The 24,871-nt window shown below is 41.9% G+C and overlaps 1 protein-coding gene across 4 annotated transcripts in view; it reads left to right on the top strand.

The window, feature by feature from the left end:
* sdt (stardust) overlaps positions 1–24,871 on the top strand; it is a 96,618-nt gene that overhangs the window by 36,985 nt on the left and 34,762 nt on the right. For 2 of the 4 annotated variants that reach the window (XM_064699536.1, XM_064699532.1), the window contains one exon: positions 10,709–10,839. In XM_064699536.1, coding sequence (XP_064555606.1) covers positions 10,709–10,839 — 131 coding nt within the window. Of the gene's footprint in view, positions 1–10,708; positions 10,840–23,460; positions 24,712–24,871 lie in introns of those variants that run through there. The other 2 variants (XM_064699531.1, XM_064699533.1) reach the window with 2 other exon arrangements.

Below are 24,871 nucleotides of genomic sequence, written 5' to 3'. Positions count from 1 at the left end.
CAAGTGTCAAAATCAATTCTTATCGGTTTTATCGAAATAATAAAATGGTATCGACAAGAAATGATAACTCCTTTACGGCTTTCCAAACCTTTGTAGTTCCCGCCGAACAGACGGACATAATAAGATCGACTCAGTCGTCGCTCCGACCAAGAATATAAGTACTTTATAGGGTCGGAGATGCTTTATTCTACCGTGTAGCATATGATAGCAGAAAGCCATTATACCTAGTTTAACCAATTTTATATGAGTTGAGACTTTAAATTGCACGAACATTTTGCTCTCAGAGATAAGACTGAGTTAAAGTTGGAAGAATGCGAATACGATTCGATATCAAATCACATTTTAGAATACCAACTGGTATGAGAATAATATTCGTTGGCACGGTGATGTTAATTATTTAATGGCCAATTAGTGAGTGAGCGCCAGCCAAACGGGCTGTTGCAGAGCAAGGGGCTGAGACGCGCAGACAAATGGCTCAAATGGCACGTATACGACATGCGGGACAACTGGGAACTGGGAAGCGTTGAGCAAGTCTGAGCGAGTCTGGCCAGTGCTGTCCAGGTGGGGAATAAAGTTAAATAAACACAAGTAATTATATACAGACACACAGAGCCACATGTTTACAATGAGCACACGACACATCATTATTTAATTACAATTAAATTTTAATTGCAAGCGACAATCGAAGCCGAAGCTGATTAAAGGCCAACACATTATTAAGTAAAATAAAAAAATAATTCAACATGCAACAGCGAATACAACAACAAATGCAATTGAAATATTGCAAATTTAACAAACAGATAAACAAATAACTAATTACCCGAAAGCGCCTAAGTTCCCAGTCAAATTAATGCAGCTGGCGAGAGGCAGCCGTCGTACCTGGTAGCCTATTCTACTTCAACAGGTGTTTTGCGAATTGACGAATATAAGTTATCATATCTATCTTAGTGTACCTATATAAAACTGTTTCGTGTCACGGTCGTAAGCGTAAGATCTGGCAAGATATCTTGCGCTGCCTGTGGTTCCTTGGGAAGTACAGTCTTTAACTTTCAGGGCTTAAATACTACACCCATTTATGTGTTTACTACTTATGTATATACATATGTCTATACCTGCTAATGTGCGTTCTTTTCTCAATGTTGGCGGGAATGGGACGAGATATCTAAGAAGAGAAAATATTATACATTTATACGTACTTCTCTACATTTTAACTTAAACTTTGTAGCTCTTTTGAGTTCCAAAATATGCTACAAAGTTATTTAAACTGATATTTAAGTAAACTGAACAGCCATAATGAGTACAGAAAAGATTAATCTTTCAGCTAAAATTTGACATAAGCCCTTGATCCGGACAATGCAGTTATATCTAATGTTAATACAAAGTTATCTTTTGATATCTTAAAACTCGTATCTTGTGTATTTAATCTAATCTAATCTCATCTAAATAAAGTTATCATAACTAGAGATAAATAATACTTAGCTTCAGTTGAAGAACTTAGTTACTTATCCTACATTCCATGCAAAGCAAAAAGATTTTGGCTAAAACATGCACTCAACAAATCGTCAAGTTTTTGGCCAAAACTAACTTAAAACAAGTAAGAGGTTCTAGTCGGGAGCTCCGGACTAGGGGATACCCTGAACCCTCTTATTCCAACAGGCGATAGCTAAAAAAAGAAAGATACTTGATATATATATACTACTCTAGAAGCTACATGTCAAATTTGGTGACTTTAGCTCTTATTATTTACCAAAATTGTTCAAAAAACAGGATTTCGATATCGATTTTTATCGATTACTTGAAAACGGGGCAAGTACTCGAATATCGGAAACAAACTCGATCTGCGCGGGGACTAGGAGGTCTTATAGGTTCTGAGATCCTTGCGTTCATACAAACGGACAGACGGACGGACGGGCGGACAGACAGACGGACATGGCTAGATCGACTCGGCTATTGATGCTGATCAAGAATATATATACTTTATGGGGTCGGAGATGCTTCCTTCTGCCTGTTACATACATTTGCACAAATACATTATACCCTTTTTACCCATTTTTAATGGGTTCAGGGTATAATAACGGCACTTAACGAGTTCTCTTATATCAAGATCCTTTGTGTACGCTTTCGAAGAATATTATAATATACATACATATATACATACATACCAGCTCGTCCTGGCCTTGCCTGCTTCAAATTTTAGACTATTTTTTATCAATTTCCCGACCGAGGAAAATTTAAGTTTGCCCGAACTGTCCCCAACTCCACTTCTATTGTTTTATTTTACATAGATGTTTAGACGATTTTCGCAAGATCTACCAATTCTTGGATGCGAGTAAAAAATTGTATCTACATCTTGAGACGTGGAGTTAGAGATAGTACAGGAAGATTTGAATGTTCCAGGGACGATAAGGGGGTGCAAGTTATGTCTTAAGGATGTGGCAAAAAACTTGCGCCGGGCATGGCCAGAAAATATTAGCAAATCAGAATTGAATTTGAAGTAAAAGATGTCAATTTTAATCATTTTGATGCTGCGCTCTTAAGATCGATGTACGGAAATGTACTATTAATTTTTAAACGCTGCTCAAAAGAGTATATTGGGTTTGTGGTATATCAGACTATCCGCGTTACTTGAATCTTGTTTATTTCCGACAGACAGAGGGGGTGGAAAAATCGTGACAATCTCTAATTGTAATTTGTATAGATCATGTGCTCTTCTAAAGATTGAATTCCCATTTTATCGATTGTTTTGCAGCATTTACTTGGTACAGTTTTAAAGAATCACACTTGCTATTATTATGGTAATCGATATGTACTCCCGAATGAACGGACATGACAGGATCGATAAAGGACAATATGCAAGAATAAATTCGGGAATATATAGTGTAAAGCGTGCATATCGTGATTGTTCGATTAATATCGAATAAATTTGTTGAACAAGTCGTCAAGGCTTCCGGTTCTATTCTAAAAGTGCGTTCAACTTGAAGAAGTGTGTGGGATATCACATAGTTGAATACTTAAGCATGTTTGCTCGCAGTGGCTGTTCAACCTATGCGCACAGTTTGAAGAGCGTTGTGCATACAATTTGCGCTGTTGTTGTTGCTAGTTAGGACGAGTAGTTGTTGTTGTTGCTCCTTCTGCTGCTGCTGCTGCTGGTAGAGGCACACTTCTCATTCATTGTGCTTGCAATTAGAGAGCACTTTGGTTTATTGTTTATCGATTCGTTGCGTCAATTAAAGCGCTGCATCTGTCAGCGCCTTGATTTCCGCTTGGCCCATTAGATGCCCCAGTGGCAAGTGTGTGAAATCCAGCATGCACACACACACACACACACACACACACACACACACACACACACACACACACACACACACACACACACACACACACACACACACACACACACACACACACACACACACACACACACACACACACACACACACACACACCACACACACACACACACACACACACACACACACACACACACACACACACACACACACACACACACACACACACACACACACACACACACACACACACACACACACACACACACACAGAGCGAGAGAGAACTTGTCTGTCAATTGGCTTCGATATATTGAAGTCGATAATGATGATGACAATGACGATGGGCTATCCAATTTATGTGCGCAACATCTATTTGCCCCTCAGCGCCATTAATTGCTAATTAAGGTTAATAACGTGGCACCAATGGGGCACGCTGGACACACAGCAGAGAGTTTACAGTTTTAACTGGGCAAGTTAAACAGTTGCATGTGCAACGCAGAGGCGGCGCCTTCCTCGACGCACTCGACGTGGACATGGACATGAACTCAATCGCCTTGCAACTGACAAGGCGCGTCATGCGGAGAGGCATGCCATCACGCACACACACATAGCTACACCCACGCACTCACACACTCACACACACACACACACACAAATGAGATTAAAAGTCAAAGCATGGCTGCCAGCGCCTGCTGCGTCTGTGGAGGTTCAATGACATATGACGACGACGCTGACAACGCAGCGGCGCCTAATTGGATTTGCAATTGCGAGTGGCCGCGGTGTGGGCGAGGCCCCCGTAGGACGTGGGGCGTTTGACGTTGGGCGGTGGGCGGTGGGTGTTGGGCGTGGCGCGTTGTATATACATATGCGGCCCAGTTACAGGGCGCAGCCTAGGCTCAAGATTGAGCGACTGCCCTCGACTCTCGCCATTCCCTGGCAGACGTCGACGCCTGCCTCCCCCCTGCACCTTCATTGACAGCCACTTTGGGGCGCAATCAACAGCCCAAAAAACTAACAAGCACACGTACACTTGCTTGCCTTAGACCTGCTCAAAAGCTAGATACCCTGTCTGTCGTTTTTTTCAATAGCGTTTCCACAAAAAAAACCTTTTTATTAAAGTATTTTCCCCTATGCTATGAAAAGGAAAATCCGCGATCCAATTAAATAGCTGGACGAAAAGCACTTACCATACACAGAGAGAAATAGGCTAAGTACTCAAATTTACTAAACTTTCAAAAACCGAATCGAATTATGCGATTCTTCAAATCCATATTTGGTGTTATTAATACCTGAAATTCAGTTTCAAAGTACAAAAAGTACAAAAAAAAACCGTAATATCTTATATATAAGAGAAAATAATTTTGAATATAATAAAACCCGTGATATACTAAAAATCGTACGAGAAGTCTTTATAAAAATTTGTAAATCGAATTTCAGTTCCACGGAAGGATTTATCAAAAACATTTTTTCAATTTTCTTATACTGAGCGCATTGAAAATGGGTAAAAAGTTAATCGGTGCTCTGCAAATCTATGTTAAAGGCAGAAGGAGGCATCTTCAACCCCATAAAATATATATGTATATAATCCTGGTCAGGTTTAATAGCCGGATCGCTCTAGCCATATCCGTTTGTATGTTCGTCTGTTCCTTTGTCTGGCCTCGTTGATCCCAGAATCTATAAGAGCTAGATGCTTGGCACGAGCTCGATTCAAATCATGGATAACTTTCCCCGTTTTCATTAGGGATGAGCGATGTTAAATCAACCTTTTACAAGTAACAAATATTTAAAAGTAACTAGTAACTGTTATTACCACTTTGCACAGAAACAGCAACAAAAATGTATAATATTATATGTCAATTAAAATGGGCCAATGTAAGCAAGGGTTAATTTTTCGGTCGTGGTTATAATTAATTGTCAATTCTATGTATTTTCAAGCAAATAAGAAATTCGAGCCCAAATTTTAAGTGCGCTTTAAGCGTAATTTGCGCAAGCAACATGTGTTATTTATTTAAACAAATGACTGTTAGCTGCTACTTGGTTTGGTTAACTTTTTACTTAATTTTCGCACTTTTAAGCGTGTTGAAAGCCTTTTAGAATTTGTACTCTCGGTAACAGTGGCTGTCATTTGTCTCTAGTAGTTTTTTTTTTGTAACTGTGACATTTGTCACTGCGACACAGAGATAACATTATCGATCTCTCTAGCTACCATGCAATCGATAAAAGTCGTTATCGAAGCCCTGGTTATTGAGCATATCTCGGAGCCTTGAGACACCAAATTAGCTGTGTATACTCTCTTGTAGTAAATAGAGGTTTAAAAACCAATAAACTCGCATAATTTTGCTTACATAAGTCTCCAGTTAAAAACCGTGTTTGATTACCAACTCTTATCTCTATCTGACTTAATTTTGCGTAGTAAGGACTCTAGTTAAAATACGTGTGTTACGCCCAACTTTAGGCTCTCTTTGACTTAGTTTTGCGTATTTAAGACTCCAGTTAAAATACGTGTTTGATTCCCAACTCTAGGGTCTCGCTCACTAATGCGCTTTCCATCTTCTGTGAGTCATGTACTTTGACATAAGTCTTGCCTGCCGGCGCGTCAATTTTGCTGGCATGCAGGGTATGGCAAATGCAAGGGCGTCGAAATGAAATTAAAGCCAGGCTGCGCTGAATATGCGCTGAAAGCTGAGAGGACCTGCGGGGGGTAATACGGGCGCTCGGGCGTGCCAAGCTGCAGCTGAAAAGCAATAAAAGTGACAGCTAAAGTTCCATGTTTCTGTGCATTCCTGATTTATTATCATCACAATCATCATTATCGTCGTCATCATCGCCATCATCATCATCATCAGCCTAACTAATGGAGTTCAATTTGTGTGTGGCTTGTCGCTAGAATCTCAGCTAATTTCAACATATTCACAATTCACAATTTGCCTTTCTCACATGTGCATGTGCATGTGTATATCTACAGAGAATTCAATGGCAATTGATTGCTTTGAAAGTATTCTCAAAGAAAATATCTTAGCCATAATTATAACCGGCGATTGCCACTACGAACCAATCAGAAATGTTCAGTGGTTCGATTCACGGCTTAAACCAATACCTCGCCTTAAAGTCAGTTCATAAACCCACCTTTGTACTCAGGTGTCGGTTCGAATCATGATTTTCAATGTTTTTACAATTTTCAATTGGACTTTTCAAATTCTTGTATATTAAATTTGTTTTACCCACCTCTTTTTACAAACACAGACTTTTCAATTTATTAATATTTTATGTCTACCTATTCAAGCTCCGGCTGTGCCTCTTCTTCCCTTAGCCCCACACTACGGCCCCGAGGCCGCTACACTACGCTGATACTTGTGAAGTTTTTTGTAAATCCAGGCTGTAAACTGGGTTTGAACCGAACCGGTTCTAGCCTGGGATTCCGTTCATTTTGCTGCTATGAACTGAACCTTGCACAGAACTATTATAGTTTCACAAATAATTACTGAAGCTAAGCCCAAACAATATTTTTGAAAATATCGGTCAAATTCAAGAAACTCTTGTTTTTAATATTTAAAAATTCCTTTTGTGTTATTTACATAGAAGTATTGTCATACAAACATGTATATACATATGTACATATGTATGTACATGTATGCATGTACATACATACATTATCAAGTTTCACATATCTATCATACGTACTAAATAAATTGTACATATGTATATATGTATGTATGAACATGTGCCTCTAGTATGATAAACATTCTCGGTATTGTTCTAAACTTCTGGCTCCAACAATATTGCTGGGCGAATTTCATTCTTAAAAAGAAGCCAAACGAGTATTGAAGTGCATTCATGTTGTAGATTCATATGTGCATATTTATGTATGTTACATGTATTGCACTCGTTCACAAATGAGTACATTTCAAAAATATGTTTCCTAAGCCCATTGCGGTAGTCGAAAATTGAAAAGATGGACTTTTACTATTGAATTTGGCGGGTTGCAGGTTTTATGCATTGTAATTGGGCAATATATTCGTTAAGACAAAAAGTTCCGCGAGCCTAGATTCATGGTTTAAAAAAAAAACATGTTTACAAACCGAACATTTAGACGAGACGTTGGATCAAACCGTGAACCGGACAACCGACAAAAACTTCATGTTATTAGCAAAGCCGAAGACTACACTTCGAAGAAGGTTACAATTTCGAAGGGAAGGGGAAAGGTGTTCAAAAAGAGAAACACATATTCTGCCTACATTCTAGATTTGGTGACTCTAGCTTGTAAGCTCCGACACATGATCCAAAAAAAGGATGTTGATATCGATTCTTATCGAATTCATGTAAATGGTGCAAGTTATCGATGACTTGAAAGAAGATCAACGAATTCATATGTAGATACGGACGGAAGGACAGATAGACGGACATCTCTATATCACCTCGGCTGTTGTTGTCACATACTATACCTGGCATAAGGCCAGTAAACCTTATTACCCAATTTCAATGCACAATAGAGGCTGAACACGTTTGACATACATACATATGTAGATGTAAAGTCAACCACAGACAGATTACTTTAAGCGAATGGTGTAAATAAATGTATTTCATGGAACAAAATAAGATATCATTGCGCATATGTATGTTTATAGTTGCTGATAGGCATGTTTTTATTAAAAATATGTATGCCACATCAAATGCCACATCACAATCAAATTTTCGGTTTTCTGTAATGAAGTCAAACCCGATCATCACGAATAAACGCGGTTCAAATGTAGTTGCAAAATCATGCCTTCTACTTCGCTTTAAACGCGGACTAATCAATCAAATAGGTGATTTTTTTAGAAGCAATTCTAGTAGCTGGTTGTTGTTGTAATTGAACTTCGAAAACGCTTTGGTTTTCACAAATGCTGCATGTTAAAAGGCATTCTGGTGGAAGGCACAAGCGCATGGCATGAAACCGTCGCTGTTAAACTCAGCTCTTTATAATGCCTTTAACTTCGGCTAACTAAGTGCGAGCCAAAAAGAGAATAGAATGCCGAAGTATATGAACTAGGATGTGTTTAGTTTTCGTGAAGTTATTTAAAATAGTTTTCATATTGAAATTCCAATTACATGAAATGACGCATGAGAAAAATTATAAGTACATCTAATGGGAAGCTAAATTGTTTGCAAAAGCAGCTTGGAGTGAGGTAGAGGATATCTTCTAGTAAAGAAAATCTCCCAATTGAACACTCTTACTTGTTTCATATAAATTTGTGCGATATTAGATTTTCCAGTTGGTTAAATCGAGAGTTACGCATTTAAGTACGCAAATGTCAGAGATTTCCCCAAAGGCGGTAACACCCACAATTTGGCTATGCATATCCATTTCCCTCAATCAGCTAGCATGTGAATTAAATGGATAATCATACGAGTACACTCACACTGGCCCCTCCCCCACTCAGCCTGAAATTGCAGTTTTCGCCCACTTTTGCATACCCATGAGATTACCATATAACAAATATTGAGCTGGCTTGCGAGTATTTCCGTGCGGACAGTATGTGATATATATTTACCTACAGATTATCGTCTAGCAATTTGTATTGTTCGATTTGTTCGGCTCGAATTGTATATTGCCTATGGCGAACGTCAGACGGAAATGCCATATTAATGAACATGTTTCTCTACCTACTCACCTACTCTTACTTACTCACACTCGTACACTCACACGGTGTTCTGGCCACAGTGGACTCTATGTAAGTGTACATCACATACACCTATGAACAAAATAATAACTACACTAGTTTAATGTAATATACTCTGAAACCTATGAAAATGGGTTCAAAGATTAAATGGTTTTAAGACTTGATTGATTAAGCTTAACTCAAAAACTATAAGAGCGGGATGCCCCAGATTGGGAATACTTTACTGTTTGGTTACCCCCCCTTTTCCATCTATAATTCAAAAAAGTCATAATAACAGGGTTTTACTTACCGAACCTTAAACCGGGGAAATCGATCTATTTTCAGTTTTCAGTCCCCGCATGGGCGTAGGCAAAACATTTCTGGTTCAATTTTTAGAGGAGCGCGTCAATACTCTAAAAGCTAGCTCTTAAATTGTGGAAATCAGGCATTGCACAGAAACAAATCCATGCTTCTCTTTGCGAAGGGGTACTACACATACATAGATGCAAATGTACCTACATATGTGAATGTAGTATATGTCATTGGCAATGCAAATACTTAGAAACGGGATGTACATGTCTTTGTATAAAAATATGCATATGTACAATATAGAAAAAAAAAATTAACAAATATAATAGAAAAAACTTAATGAACTATATTTGTAAAACCAAGTTTGAATTTGGGCTCGAAAATAATTTATATTTCACAAATTCGGTTCGGGTTTGGCTTATAGCAAAAAAAAAAGAAGGAATTTCGGGCTGGAATCTGTTCGGTTCATCTTTGGTTCAAACCGTGAGCCGAACCACCAATAATTTTCATGTCTGTGTATCCCGGGTTTCCTTTCCCAACAAATTATTTGATTTTCTATCATTTTGACCATGGGTGTACATATAAAAGTCGAAATTACACTTTGATATTTGATGTGATTGCAACACAATTGTTTTCCGCTTTAATGACAGTTCGTTTGTGTTTGAAATTTGCAAAATTTAAAATTACAAGTAAGAGTTGTCTAGTAGGGATATCCGACCAAAAGACACCCTGCTTATATTTTTCACATTTCCCGTCTCTAGATTTTGTAGTTGCTGGGATTCAGGCGTTTACACAGACTGGCGGATAGATAGACGAACATGGCTAGATACACTCAGTTCGTCGTCCTGATCAAGAATGTATATGATTTATGGGGTCGTTACATTCATTTGCACAGAACCCATATACCCTTATTACCCATGTTCAATGCAAGCGTAATGAATGCTACTGGCTTTACATATTTAAACAGAACTCAGTCTAGCTGAAAAAGTTCGATTTTAATTTTTGCGAATTGAATTCACAAGCCCCCAACCATTGTTCGAAACAATCAGTTAAATTGGCTCAGTGGAATGGTGGAATAAAACTCTCGAATTCGAACAAAAGTTTGACTCTTAATTATTTATACTACATAATAATGAAAAGATGGAATACCTCAATTGATGTGTACATCAACATGCAATCTACTTTTACAAAGCTTTACAATTACGGACATTGTGTCGCACTTTTTGGGGTTTTACTGCACTTGTGTGTATGTGTGTGTGTGGGTGTGTTGTTTTTTTAATGTTTTTCGAGCTTTTTCGTTGTTTGTGGCACGCACCATGTTGTTGCCGCTGCTGCTCTTGTGGTTGGCGGGTTGGTTGCCTGACAGTGGCAGCATCACCAAAGCTTTTAGCTCATAAATCATTTCCGACGTGTTCTTATTCACTTACTCATGCTCTCTCTCCCTCTGTCTTTCTACTTATTTCCAGCAGCGTGGGATATTGGCAACTCCGTGCAGGACGCGTTTGTCATTGCCGTGGAGGAGCACGCGCGGGAACGTCTGCAGCGCTTGGCGGCCCTGAATCGCGTTACGCCCGTGGATATAACACAGCTTTCCAAAAAGGTAAGCTCCAGCCAAGTACTCCTTGGTATATACTCATATTCGTATTTGCCGCCCGTTCTGGGATATATTTGCAACTCAATATCATCTTATGACTACAAAATAGATCATATGCGGACAGTATTAAGACCTTAACTATGGAATACCAATTTTTTAACATATCCACAATAATCTATTCTTTCAAATTGTCAATTTTTTTAAGTTTATACAGCAAATATTATTATCTCTTATTTGATGTGTATTTATTGAAAGCTCTAAATAATTTCATTATTTTGCTAACAAATTGAAAGCTTCAAATTCAAGCTTTAATTTGATTTCTTTTTAATTTTCAATCAATTATCATTCCCAAAAATATTAGCTGAACTTAATTAATCGATGAAAGCATTAATAGTTTTTCGATATTTTTTTCGTATATAACTATCTTGCGAATGAATATCTATTAAGGTTTATATTTATATAATGAATTTGGGCTATGGGTCTTATTAGGGATTTTTAAATTTCTAGCTTCTTAGAGAATATTATATTATTATTTGTATACTGTATATTGCATAGAGGCAGATATATCTCCCCCCATAAAGTATATATATCCTTGATCAATATCAACAGCCGAGTTGATATGTCCATGTTTGTCTGTCGGTTTCTATCTGTCCTAAGCTTTTCAAGGGTTCGTATTTTAAATAAAGGCAATATATATGTTGGTATCGGATCGAATCACTATATCAGATAGCTTCCCTAAGGATGATTGGTCAAAAATTAGGTTTTTCTATGAACAACTTTTCTCTTCTCATGGTATTTAATCCAAACTTGGCATTTATGAACTCAAAAAATGTATAAAAAAATCATTTTGACATCGGACTACTATACCATAAAGCTGCAATAGGGTCAACCCATTCCAAATAATGTGTTTCAAGGGAATTTAATCTTCGGCATGTCCAAGATGGTCTTAGCCAACTAATTACTACCCATATTTTGCCAGAGCAAACAGACCAACAGATAGGCAAACGGATATGGTTTCGCCCATATATACTTATATATATATAGGTCGGAGAGGTTTCCATCAGTGCGTTTTATATTGCGTGACAACATTAAGGGTATAAACAAGAACATATAATTCACGTTCTCTTCTTGGTCGTTCTGATTCGTGTCGCGAAGGAAAGCACCACACGCGCTCAACTCTAGCAAGAACGTGCCTCAACTTATCTAAAACGATTTTCTATAGCCAATCCGAAACTGAAAGCAATCGAGTTCCTTTCGAATGTGAGGCGAACCGAGCCACAACTTTAAAGGGCAAACATTTTTTCACAGAATTAACGAAGAAAATGAAATTAAATTGAATTTTGTGTTGCAGTTTTATAGCACACGAGCACACGCACACGCACAGCACACACACACACACACACACACACACACACACACACACACACACACACACACACACACACACACACACACACACACACACACACACACACACACACACACACACACACACACACACACACACACACACACACACACACACACACACACACACACACACACACACACACACACACACACACACCACACACACAAATGGCATTTGGTATACTCGAAGAAACCAGGCTCGAGCAGAGCAGCTCCTTTTGGCCCGACGGCATTCCGACTGACCATTGTAGCAGTCCGGAGCACTGGGAAAGGATGGGAAAAGTCGCCAATTCAATTAAAAATTCAACAAACAGAGCACAAAAAAAAGCAAATACAAATGCAAAAGTCATACGAAAAGCAAAATAAAAGCTAAAAGTGAAACAAAAGGATGTACTAAAAATAGAAGGCGGAAAACACAAACTAACTGAAAAAATAACTGCGACTATTCCAGTTTCAAGTACCCGCCTCTTAGATACCCTGTAGGCAGCACCATTTGCAATATTATAAACTAGTATACGCGATATACTATGGAGAATTTAGCACTCAATAAGCTTGGGCTTCAAAATGATGCCTGCAATAAACTGCAAAAGATTGTTGCTGGTTCGATTCACGGTTTGAGACAGCGCTGCGCCTTTTGGTTAAGTTCCCAGGATTTGATACCAGTTTTTAATTTTAAAGTTTTGTTTTATCGAAATCAATTATAACAAAACATATATTTTTATGGTATAGTATCTTCTGGCAAATACTTAACGAATTCCAAAGCTCTGTTCAGACGATATACATGCTGGGGTGGAAAAAGATCTTACTGAGACCAGACTAGATAGCACTGAAAATATCTGTAACTAACAAAGTTACAAAATGTTTTCAAATGTCAAGCCAGTCGAAGTGCAGATACCCTGTACCCTGTGCCGAGCTGTCGTTGCAAATATTCAAACTCCTCTCATGCAAACATCCACAAAAACATGCAGAAGTACAGACAAAGGCGAGTACGCTGCAAACTGCGCACTTTACGCACCTGCTGTGCTTCTTCTTTCTTTAGCCCCATACTATTGGGAATGCATTCTTGAATAGCTTCGGTTTTTTAAGTCTGATCCTTGTGGAATTTCGCTCTAGGATCTGAAAATGACACCCAAATGTATGCATATACCATAGCGCAACACTCTGGCTGGGTTTTGTGTGTGTGTGTGGTTTTTTTTTTTTTTTTTTTTTTGCTTACGGCATGGAGGTGAAAATCTTCGTAAGATACTGATGGCCCGGGCCAACCGTATGCACGATTCGCTGACTCCGTCAACACCTACGTACTAAACTCACCCCCCACTCACACACCACATTCCCCGCGGGATCACCGCAAAGTATTACTTCGCGGGGATGGGGTGCCTATTTTAGGCAGTCTCCATTATTCGTCGCTCCTTTTCGCATCGTCTCAGATCCCTCTGGATGCCTATTATGAGCTGACTTATATTCCTCCAGTTGTCCTCTCCTTCCAGCATGAACGTTACTAGTCCCTCAGCTGGGGGTACAGAGCCTACTGCGTCTCTGTACCTCGAGCATTGGTACAGCACTTGTTCCGGGTCTTCGTTCAAATTTGGGCATGTCGGACACTCAGGGGAGTCCTCATGCCTGAACCTGTGGAGATACTTCCTGTACCCGCCGTGTCCAGTAAAAAACTGCGTTAGGTGGAAGTTAATTTCTCCGTTCCGTCTCCTAATCCATTGCTCCAGATTGGGGATTAGTTTGTGTGTCCATCTCCCCTTGTTCGCCGTGTTCCATCTCTCCTGCCAAGTTGCCATTGATGTTGCTCTCTCCGACCGTCGGATGACGTCTATTGAGACAGCGTCGCCTGTCGCTATTCGTGCTTTGTATATGTTCTCCATTTCCTTGGCCAATATATCTACTGGCAGCATGCCTGCCAATACTGTGGCCGCCTCGTCCGACACCGTCCGGAATCCAGAAATAGTGCGGAGTGCGCTTAGCCTGTAGGGGACTGACATTTTCCTTCTGAGGCCTTTCTGGCTTGCAACTGCTGATGCCCATATCGGTGCAGCATAGAGCAGCACGGAGGCTACAACTCTCGCGAGGAGTAGGCGTCTACCTGCTCTAGGTCCTCCTATGTTTGGTAGCATCCTCGAAAGGGCCGCCTGCATTTTTGCCGCTTTCTGGCTAACATAGTCTACGTGAGGACGAAAGCTAAGCCTGTTGTCTAACATGACCCCCAGATACTTGATGGAAGCCTTTGACTCGATACTAACGCTGTCTACCTGAAATCTAGCAAACTCAACTATCTTGCGGCTTGTGATAAGCACAGCCTCTGTTTTATGGCCTGCCAGCTCCAGGCTAGCGCCACGCATCCAGCTGGCCACGATCCTTATGGCTGCATTCGCTGCCGCTTCTACTTCTTTTATTTCTTTGCCCACCACTACTAGGGCCAGATCATCTGCGAATCCTATGATTCTGCATCCCTGGGGCAATTGTACTCTGAGCACCTCGTCGTACATTATGTTCCACAGGAGTGGTCCCAAGACCGACCCCTGTGGGACCCCTGCTGTGACCATGTAGCTCCTAGTACCGTCTTCCGTATCATAAATTAATAGTCGATCGGACAGGTAGTTGGATATTATACGGAAAAGGGAGGACGGTATCCCTATTCGGTCTAAGGCTTCCAGTATGCGAGACCAGCTTGCTGAGTTAAAGGCATTGCGGATGTCCAACGTAACCACCGCGCAGTACTCCTTGTCTCCCCACCTCCATCGGGTACCCTCTATTGCTTTAGTAGCAATATCTACCACCGCCTTAATTGCGTCGACCGTAGATCTAGCCTTACGAAATCCGTATTGCTGTTTGGACAGGGCCTCTTTCTCTTCAACCACCCTTATTAGTCGGTTGTACACAATCCTCTCCAGAACCTTTCCCGCCGTGTCCAGTAGGCAGATTGGCCTGTATCCCGAGGGTTCCTCTATTGGCTTATCCCCTTTCGGTAGGAGGATTAATTTCTGTCGCTTCCATCTCTTGGGAAATACACCGTCTTGCAGACATCTATTGTATGTCTCGGCGAAGGCGTCGGGTTTCGTCAGCATGGCTAACTTTAGCGCCTTGTTTGGCACCCCATCTGGTCCTGGAGCCTTTTTGTCGTCTAGCTTCTTGCTTGCCACTACCACTTCGTCTGTCGACACCTGCCGCACAAGTTCCGTGCTGCGTGAGCGGCTGACGACCTCCAATCTTGGGGGATGGGGGAACAGTGCCTCAACTATAGTGGCAAGTGCGGTAGGACAGGTCACACGGGTTGTTCCCTGGCTGCGTATCTTCTTCGTGACTACCTTATAAGCCGTGCCCCACGGGTTTACATCGGCCTCGTCGCATATTTGCCGGAAGCAGCTGGATTTGCTTTGTTTGATACATCTTTTGAGGTCTCGCTTGGCTGCCCGCAGGTCATCCAGCCTAGATGCAAAGTCTGGGCGGCATCGGGCTCGTTGGGAGCGTCTTCTAGCGCGTAGGCAGGACTTCCTTAGGTCGCTGATTTCCTCGTTCCACCAGTAAGCAAGGTGCTCCTCTTCTATTTGGCTTCCTCCTGGGCATGGATAAGTCGCACGCGTCCGAGATGTTTTCCATAAGCTGCCGTGCCATGTCTTCTGCTGACTCCGTGGCCCCAGTCCATCGAGCATGGCGTAGGGAATCCGTGTATGTTTCCTTGTCTAGGCAGTTGTCCTTCCATTTGGGGCCTGTTGTTTTGGGCTGCTGTTTTCTCCGTCCTCTCCCGTGGATCTCGAAATGTACTGCTTGGTGGTCGCTGAATGTGAATTCATTGCTGACTTTCCATGTGGTTAGCCTATAGAGTGAGCTGCTGAGCAGGGTGAGGTCTATAATAGAGCCTCTACCGGCCTTGCAGTACGTGAGCTCCTGCCCGTCGTTTGCAAGGCCCAAGTCGATCGCCGCGAACTCTTCTAGCAGGGTGGTCCCTCTCGCGTTCCCCATTCCATGGCCCAGGCGTTAAAGTCTCCTGCTATGACGAGGGGAGCTCTGTTGCGAGCGTCTTCTGATATTTCCTCCAGCATGTTTTGGAACCGCCGCAGTTCCCAGCTTGGGGGTGCGTAGCAACTGTAAACGGTGATTCCATTAATTTTCGCTCTGACGAATCCTTCGTGTGATGCTCTGACTTCCTGGAGCGGTGAGTTGAGGGACCAGATGGCCGCTTTTCCGCATTACTTGCCACCCAGCCGCTTCCTGCGATAGGCTTGTATGGCTCGCAGATTATTGCGACGTCAGTGTTTCTCTCCCGTGTTGCTTGCGACAGCAGGGCCTGAGCAGCCTCGCAGTGGTTGAGGTTTAACTGTGTGAACTTCATATTCTGTTGGCCAGGGCGCTCCTAAACACGGGGCATCTGCCGCTACCGGCAATGTGATTGGGGTCATTGTTTCTGTCCTTGCAGAGCATGCACTGTGGCTCTTGTTTGCAGTCCTTAGCCAGATGGTCCTTTCCTCCGCATCGTCGGCACAGATTCGATCTGTCCAGTTCACTCTTGCAGTGTCTTGCAAGGTGTCCAAACTCAAGGCATCTGAAACATCTGGTGATGTTTATCCGCTCGCGGATTCTTGAGTTGACCCAGCCAACTTTCAGAAAACCTACCGAGAGGGCCTTTTTCGCGCTTTCCGCTGGCAGTCTTATAGTCGCCGTTTGTGTTTGGCCATACGACTTACGGAGGCTAATATTCTCTGGGGCTATGTCCAATATTTGGATTTGACCCCTCATCGCCTCGCAGATGTCCTCTCTGGTCGTGATCTCGTCCAGGTCCTTGCACTCAATAGAGACTCGGTGGGACAGCGTCCGCACCTCTGCGTTTTCGCCTAGCGTTTCGCCCACCAGGCTCCTAAATGCTGTGGTATTCTCTCCCGAATTCCTAAGCTGAAGTAGCAGTTCTCCTTTTAGTGTCCTCCTTATTTTTGTCACCGCTTTTCCGAGCTCGCCCAGTTTCTCATCGGCTTTAACTTTTCTCAGTATCTCTGAGTAGCTCGCTTCACCTTTTGCCGAGATGACTATAGCATCCGGTCGCGTCTTTTCCTTAAGCAATCCCTTGCTCTTTTTCCGGGTGACCTCCTTCCTTTTTTTGTGGGTGACCTCCTTCCACTTGTCGCCATCCGCTTTGGGGCTCGGTGTCTCCTGCACCGTTGTTACGGTAGCCTGATTACCGACTGGCCCTCGGATTCGCTTAGTTTGGGGCGTCCGTACCGTGGCCTGCTTCCGCTTGACGTCTACCGTTGTCCTGAACAGAGGCGAGGTTTGACACGACTGGTGCGTCCTAATTACCTCCTTGGCTCCTTCGTCGTGTAGCTGGATGGCCGCCAGCTCGTAGAGGACTCTGATGCTCTCTATTGAGTCTCGCATGGGCTGGTGGATGGAGCGTCGCTTGCCATCTTCGAGCATGTCTACCAGCTTTGAGATCTCGTGCCCGAGTTCCCGGAGTGCTGAGCTACTCTGAGTTGCCGTAGTTTGGTCCCGCTCTGAGTTCGTCTCTGCGGGGACGGCTGTTGCTCCATCTACTGGTGATCTCACCATTCTGCTGCTCTTTGCAAAAGCATCACAGCTCTCCTTCGTTTGTGGGGTTTGGATATTACTCATTTTATTGGGTCCCAACTCCTAAGCCGTTGTCCTTGTCCGTTGTACAGTCGCGTTATAATCTCATGGTTGTCTTTGCAAGCAGTGAGGCCATGCGAGGGTTGACACCCGCCTTCATGGGGTCGAGTGTTCAGAGCCAGATCCGCGTAATCAGGAATATTACATCTGAACCTATACTGCCAACTAAATGGCGACGATACGAGGAGCGTGCTTGGAGATTTGCCATGTTTTAACGGGACGGGGCGGTAACAGCATTAGCCTAGCAGTTATTTCGGCCAGATTTCACTCCGCTTACTGAGATGCTAGAAAACTGTCGGCCGTCAGCCCAGGGGTCGTCTAGTCGTGTAGGGTTGTCCAGAGTTCACAGCCTGAGACATTACTGGTCTCAGTCTCAGTCGCCTTCTCGTGTTAGCTAGGCGCGTCACGGGTGTACAGCGCCTAGCCAGGGGATACCTGGCCACAACCGGAGGTCACGAGTTGGTTTAATTACCACGGAACGGAATCGATCTGGCCATTTCCAGGTTAATGGCGTTCAGAATCTTTTCGCCTGCAAGAGGCACCTCTCCGGGCACTTACATCCCCGTGTCATTTTCAGTCGCCTCATACGACAAGCAATGACTAGCTGTGGTAGTATTCTATGGGCCGCTTACCACACGGCTGTGTGTGTGTGTGTGTGTGTGTGTGTGTGTGTGTGTGTGTGTGTGTGTGTGTGTGTGTGTGTGTGTGTGTGTGTGTGTGTGTGTGTGTGTGTGTGTGTGTGTGTGTGTGTGTGTGTGTGTGTATGTAGGAGGGTGTGCTTGGTTATGTGTGTGCATGCGCTTGACAGCTGCGAATAAATGCTCAAATGAAGCTTGTGTGCGAACTTGCGCATGAAAAGTGTTTTTTTACTCAGCTTACAAAGTGAAAACGAGCATATTGATTTTGTGCAAAGTCCGTCCATCTGCTGGCATGAACGCCTTTATTTACTCCATTTTATCCGCGCTTCAAAAGGTGTTAAAAAGTGTATGGACACGCCCACCAGGGGCCGAGGGAACCGCGAAACTCTTTATGTGTCTCCCAGCAAGTTATGCAAATCGGTATTTTCTAGTCACAGCTTGAGAGTCACTGCCTTGCGGCTAGAGTCTTAGAGTTGGCCAGGCAATAATTGGAAAGACTCTTTTTGATTGATTTAATCGGTAATTACACTGCATACAGAGTATGGCGCAGTCGGTCACAACTGACTGCAATGCTACGATTTGTTTTTAAATTGCAAGTTTCCATTCAAATGCCTTTTTCGTCTAATAACAAATGCATATATATTCATATTTAGGATACACAATAGATTAAAGGAATAGATGACTCATTGCGTAACTTTGAAAAACTTAAGAGTATTTCATAAGTGATTATATATTTATTTAGTTACTTATCCTTATGAAAATTGAATCGCCTTTAAGGCTCAATAAATATATTCAAACAGATCAATTTTGGATATGATGAAAATAATGTAAAATTAAATAGCTACTTATGCAACACTTTTATTTCTGTTATAAATTTAAGACCATGATGATTTTTATAAATAACAACTTGTTCAACACTATTAAATGTTTTACCAATGACAACCTTTGTATAACATTTTAAATTTCGTTAAATAACAGCTTTTACAGCACCCAATCTTTCAACACTCAAATTTTTTATAAATGACAACTTTTACAACACTGTTTAATGTTGGTTTAATGACAACTTGTACAACACCTAATTGTTTTTCTAAACAACAACTTTTACCACACTTATTATTGTTTATTAATGACAACTTGCAATACCTTTCATTGCTTAAAAGAGGACATCTTCTACTACAATTTTAGTTGTCTTATTTTAATTTTAATTTGTTACATAATTGACAATTTTTAGCACAGGAAAATATTTAATAAATAACAACTTATCCAACACTCTACAATGTCTTAAAAATGACATCCTTTACAAAACTTTTTGTTGTTTGTCAAATAACAACTTATACAACACCTAATTGTTTTTGTAAATATCAAACAACACTTAATTTGATTTATAATTGACAATTTTTAAAAAGCTTCACTGCTTTAAAAAATAAAACTTTTACAACACTTAATTGCTTTATAGTCGACATCTTCTACAACAATTTTGGCTGTGTTATTGTAAATGACAATTTTTAAAACATTTAGTTATTTTATATATAAATCAACTTATTCAACACTCTTAAATTTTTAATAAATGACATCTTCTACAACACTTTCTTTCGTTTTACAAATAAAAACTAATTCAACACTTCAAAACTTCACTGATTTGTAAATAATAACTCTTGCAACACTTAATAGCTTTACAAACGACAACTTTCACAACACTTATAATTGTAATAACAACTTTTGCAACACAGTTATTGGTTTGACAAGTACAACTTGTACAACACTTATAATTGTTTTTATAAAAAAAACACTCGTACGAGGAATTCATAACTGTTGGAATAATAATTGATTTATATATCGAATTAAGCATTCGGCAGATAACCTCCAGCCATTCGAAATAGTTGAGTCATCCATCAATCACTAAAAGTAGATGCTCCTGCTCCCTTATTTTTATTATTTTCGCACCCCCTTTGTCCCTCTCCTATTTCGTTTGAGAAACCTGTGTTGTGTTTTGCCTCAAGGGACATTGCCTTCCATTTCTGGAGTGGCGTTCGGGTTCTCGGTGATGTGGGCTGGATGCTCGGCGGTTTTTGCGAAATATTACTGTAGCCAAAGCTATCAAAATGAAGTCTAGTCAATAGGCTATTGCCAGGCCAACTGAACCGAACCCATCCCACCCCAACCCAACCCAACCCGACCGAACCTAACCAAACCAATGACTTTAAGTGCGATAAGTGTTTAAGTGCAGCCTCTTTGAGCAGATCGACAGAACAAGAGCCTGAGTACTTGGTCCTGGATGCTGTGTGCCGGGTAATGGGTGCTGAATCCTGGTCTGATTCCAAATGATGAGCCAGCCACTCCACACACGCACCGGTTGATAGAAGAGCCCGACGCATGCGGAGCCACCGGCTCGTCTGCACTGTCAATAATCCGATAAAATGTGGATGAGAGGAGAAAAAAAGAAAAGCTGAATGAATGAATGAAACGGCGACGTTGATGACAACGAGTAGTCGTGTGGGGTGGGGCACCAGGATGGGAGCTGGTAGGGGATTCGATGTTAACTGATGTGGGTTGAATATTGTGGGTTGGGCACATGAATGGATTGGTCTGAGAGTCGCAGCAATTGAACGCACAAGTGGAATGTGCACGAAGCGTGAAGCATTTTGTTGATGGCAACGGGCACATAGACATATATATAAATATATATATATATAACTATATACACACATTTATATATAAACATATGACATATATATATATATATATATATATATATGTATTTGGGGGGCTTACATATATGTACTGGTAATTGCATCCGCGTGGCTGGGCAACTTCCAACTTGGCAGCTGTTGCTGCCACCTGTTGCTGGGAGCTGCTGCGGGGAGATGAGAATGGAAGCGATTCCGATACCGATACCGATGCCGACGTTCATCAGATTAGCGAGCTGAGCGCCATTGAGCGCTGCTCTAATGCTATTTGGGCAATTGAAAACAACAACACGTTTGAGTCAGAGATTTGGTTGATTGCCAGCTTTGGGAATTTGTCACTAGCATACAGTTTGACGGCAACTGTGTTTGCGCGGGCTAATTGCTCAGTTGTGCTTGCAACGCGTCGGGGTGCGGCCGCTGCGGCAAAGTCAGCGACTGAGCCCGCCTTTTGTTAGCAGCCCACGTAGCCAGACAGAGAAGCTGGCGCACCTACGCATGGCCAACAAAGGCGTCTAAATGCTACAGTAAACACTCGCCAACATTTGACACTGACAAACATTGAAGAGCACACAAAATCTTAAAATTGCTTAAGCTAGATACATTTTGTTCCGTGCCCCAACACTCCCTTAGACTGTTAGACTTTATGTATGAAAATGTAAAGATAACCGACTTTTTTGAAAGCCCACTGTTTATTCCATGCCATTCTGTTCCATAACATTGGCTTTTTTTGAAAGTGAAAAAAGTATAAAGTATAAATAAAGTCTAAAGTATAAAGAAACTCAGTGTTATATGCTCCAAACAAAAAAAAGAACAAAGCTTCTTCCTTTACTTCTAGATGATATTACAGGATAAGCTTATACAAGTGATTCGAAAATATACACAAGCCCATCAAATTTTAAAAGAATTCTGTCTGTGTCTAGATTAACCCAATCATCCAACAAGTTTATTATATTATGAGCATCAAATCTTCCTTTCACTCTAATTTCTTCAAATTTCAATCTTTATAGCAGACGTTTACTGTATACGTTTTTTTTTAAATCATGTCGGGCTGGCGCTGGCGTGCACAAACCCAGCTGTCGGGCCCAGGCATTTTTGCGCTTGGATTATTTTGACTGGCTTCATTTTAATGAAATTTGATTGATTTGCATATGCGACTGGAGCCTTTCAGCATATTTAAGGCCTATAAATAGTTAAGACCCCATCGCAGCATCTATAGCATTGTCACTTGAAAATATGTAAGAGTGGCAAGTCGACTAATCGACTTCGTACTTTCTTATACACAAGTGCATACATTTGGGTAGCGGCTGCTTCGTCTCTCAGCCTCATAATATGGGAAATTGATTTGGAAGCAGTTTCTGCCAGTAGAATTAAAAAAAAGTGTGGGAGAATCTAGTATCTGTAGGTCTTATAGGTCCTGAAATATGTGCAAGCCAACCGAACTGTATTTTGAGAACGGGGAAATCGGAAAATAATCTGCATTTGCTTTTAATATACCATATTTAAAGCATATAGTTAATATGATCTCCAAGTTCAACAATGATATACCGACTAAGCTCCTTAACTTGATCAAGCATATATATACATCGGTCGAAGATTCCATTTTTTGCTTGTTTCACTTATTTGGAGAACACAAGAAATCCTTTTGCCCTATTTTATAAGTGATATTTTGTTTATTTATTACAGCTACTTATTTACTTTTTTTATTGGTTTGGATATTCCATTAATTATTTGTCAAGCTTTATACCATTTTTTTATTTTGAATATAAACAGAACCAAATAGAACTTTTGACATTTTGATTAAACAATGCTATTAACATTTGATTGTAGATAGTGACATTTGTCGACATTCATAAATATCAAAGCTACCGATAAAGAAAGCTTTTATATTTGTTATCGATATTTATCGGTCCGCTTAATAATCGATGCTATTGAAAACAGTTTACAAAAAATATCTTCATCTATAATGATCCTCAATTAAATTTATTTATCAATTTTTATACTGCTTCAATCGATAATCACAATGCAAATCTCTACAAAACGATTAAACGATTAACGATACGTATTTTCAACAATTGATCTTACTCTCTCTCTCTCTCTCTCTTACTTTGTCTATTTTGCACTCTCTCTCTCTCTCTCTGTCTCTCTCTCATTTTACTCACTGTTTTGGTCATTCATTCATTGCATTTTCTTTTCTCAATCTCCCAATTTCCTCCCATTCATCGCTTCCTCATTCCGATTGCTGTCGTCGCTTCACTTGCCACACGTAGCTGCAGCAAACGAAAAGCGGCACCGTCACCAGCCAAAAACAGGACTTGAGCTTCCTCAACGACTCGACGCCCATCTATGTAACGTCATTTAGCAGCAATCAAATCACCTGCAGCAGCGCCACAATGACAACGGCCACCGCCGGCGGGCCCATTAGCGCCCCCTCGCTGGTGCCCACCACAGCGACGGCGACAATGTCGACGCCAACTGCAGCGCCGTCGTCGGCTCTGGTGAGCGCTGCGGTTGCAGCAGCCACAGCAGCAGCAGCAGCTGCCAGTGCGGAGCGCAGTGCGAACAACTCAACGACGGCGGCAATTGTCAGCGCGACAGCAGCAGCAGCGGCGGCAGCGCTCAAGCAGCCGGCAGCAGCGAGCGGTAGCGGCAGCAAGACCAGCAGCGCCACGGGGCACATCTATCAGACCAGCCAGGCACAGCAGCAACAGTTGCAGCAGCTGCAGCAACAATTGGCGGCGGCTGCTGCCGCTGGGAAGCCGCTGCAGGCGAAATCCCTACTCGCCACCAGTCTGCAGCATCTGGCCGAGGAGGTGGACGATGACGACATGGACGATGACGATGATGTCGATGGTGCCAACTACTGCGGCATCACCTACATCAGCTACAACAACAAGCACGCTCAGCTGCCGACAACAACGCTGCCAGCAACAACAACGTTGCCCGCTGCAGCCGCCACGCTGGCAACAACTGCGGCGATCCATCAACAGCGACAATCGCTGACGCAGTTACAGTCCAGACCGTTGCCGCTGCAGCTGGGCAGCGATGCTGTTGCTGGTGCTGCTGCTGTTGCTGTTGCTGCTGGTGCTGGCGGTGCCCACTTTGTGGATGCGCAAACTTCAACATCGCCGCTGGCAGCAACAGCAGCAGCAGCGCGAGGCGGCGGGGCAACAACGATTGTGACAGCGGCAGATATTGCATTGCCAATGCATGGACACGGACATGCGCATGGGACGACAACGCCAAAAACAGAGTATTCGACGGCCATATCCAGCGGACAGCTGCAACAGGCGTTTGCCGATCTGCAGCAACATGGCCACAGCAGCAACATCACTGGCCACTTGCAGCAGCAGCAGCATTTAATTTTAAGCAACAACAATAATAGCAATAATTGCATCACATCAGGCAACATCAACAGCAGCAGCAGCAGCAGCAACATCATCATCAGCAACATTGGGACGTCCGTTATGAAAAATTGTGATCTACTAATATCGAATAATTTGTATCCACCGAGACGAGAGGTGAGCGGGCAACAACTGTTGTTCTCGTTGTTGTCGTTGCCAGCAACGGGCAACAGGCGACAAGCAACATTGTGTGGCATGTGTTTCTTTCGTATCGTTTCGTTTCGTTTCATTTCGTTTCGTTCCATTTGGTTTGCCTGATTTTGACAGCATTTCTTCT

The sequence above is a fragment of the Drosophila montana genome, unplaced genomic scaffold (assembly GCF_035044405.1).
Source record: "Drosophila montana isolate Dmon_TW-CO22-7 unplaced genomic scaffold, ASM3504440v1 contig_1624_1, whole genome shotgun sequence".
Taxonomy (NCBI): Eukaryota; Metazoa; Arthropoda; class Insecta; order Diptera; family Drosophilidae; genus Drosophila; species Drosophila montana.
This window is presented reverse-complemented; position numbering and strand designations above follow the sequence as displayed.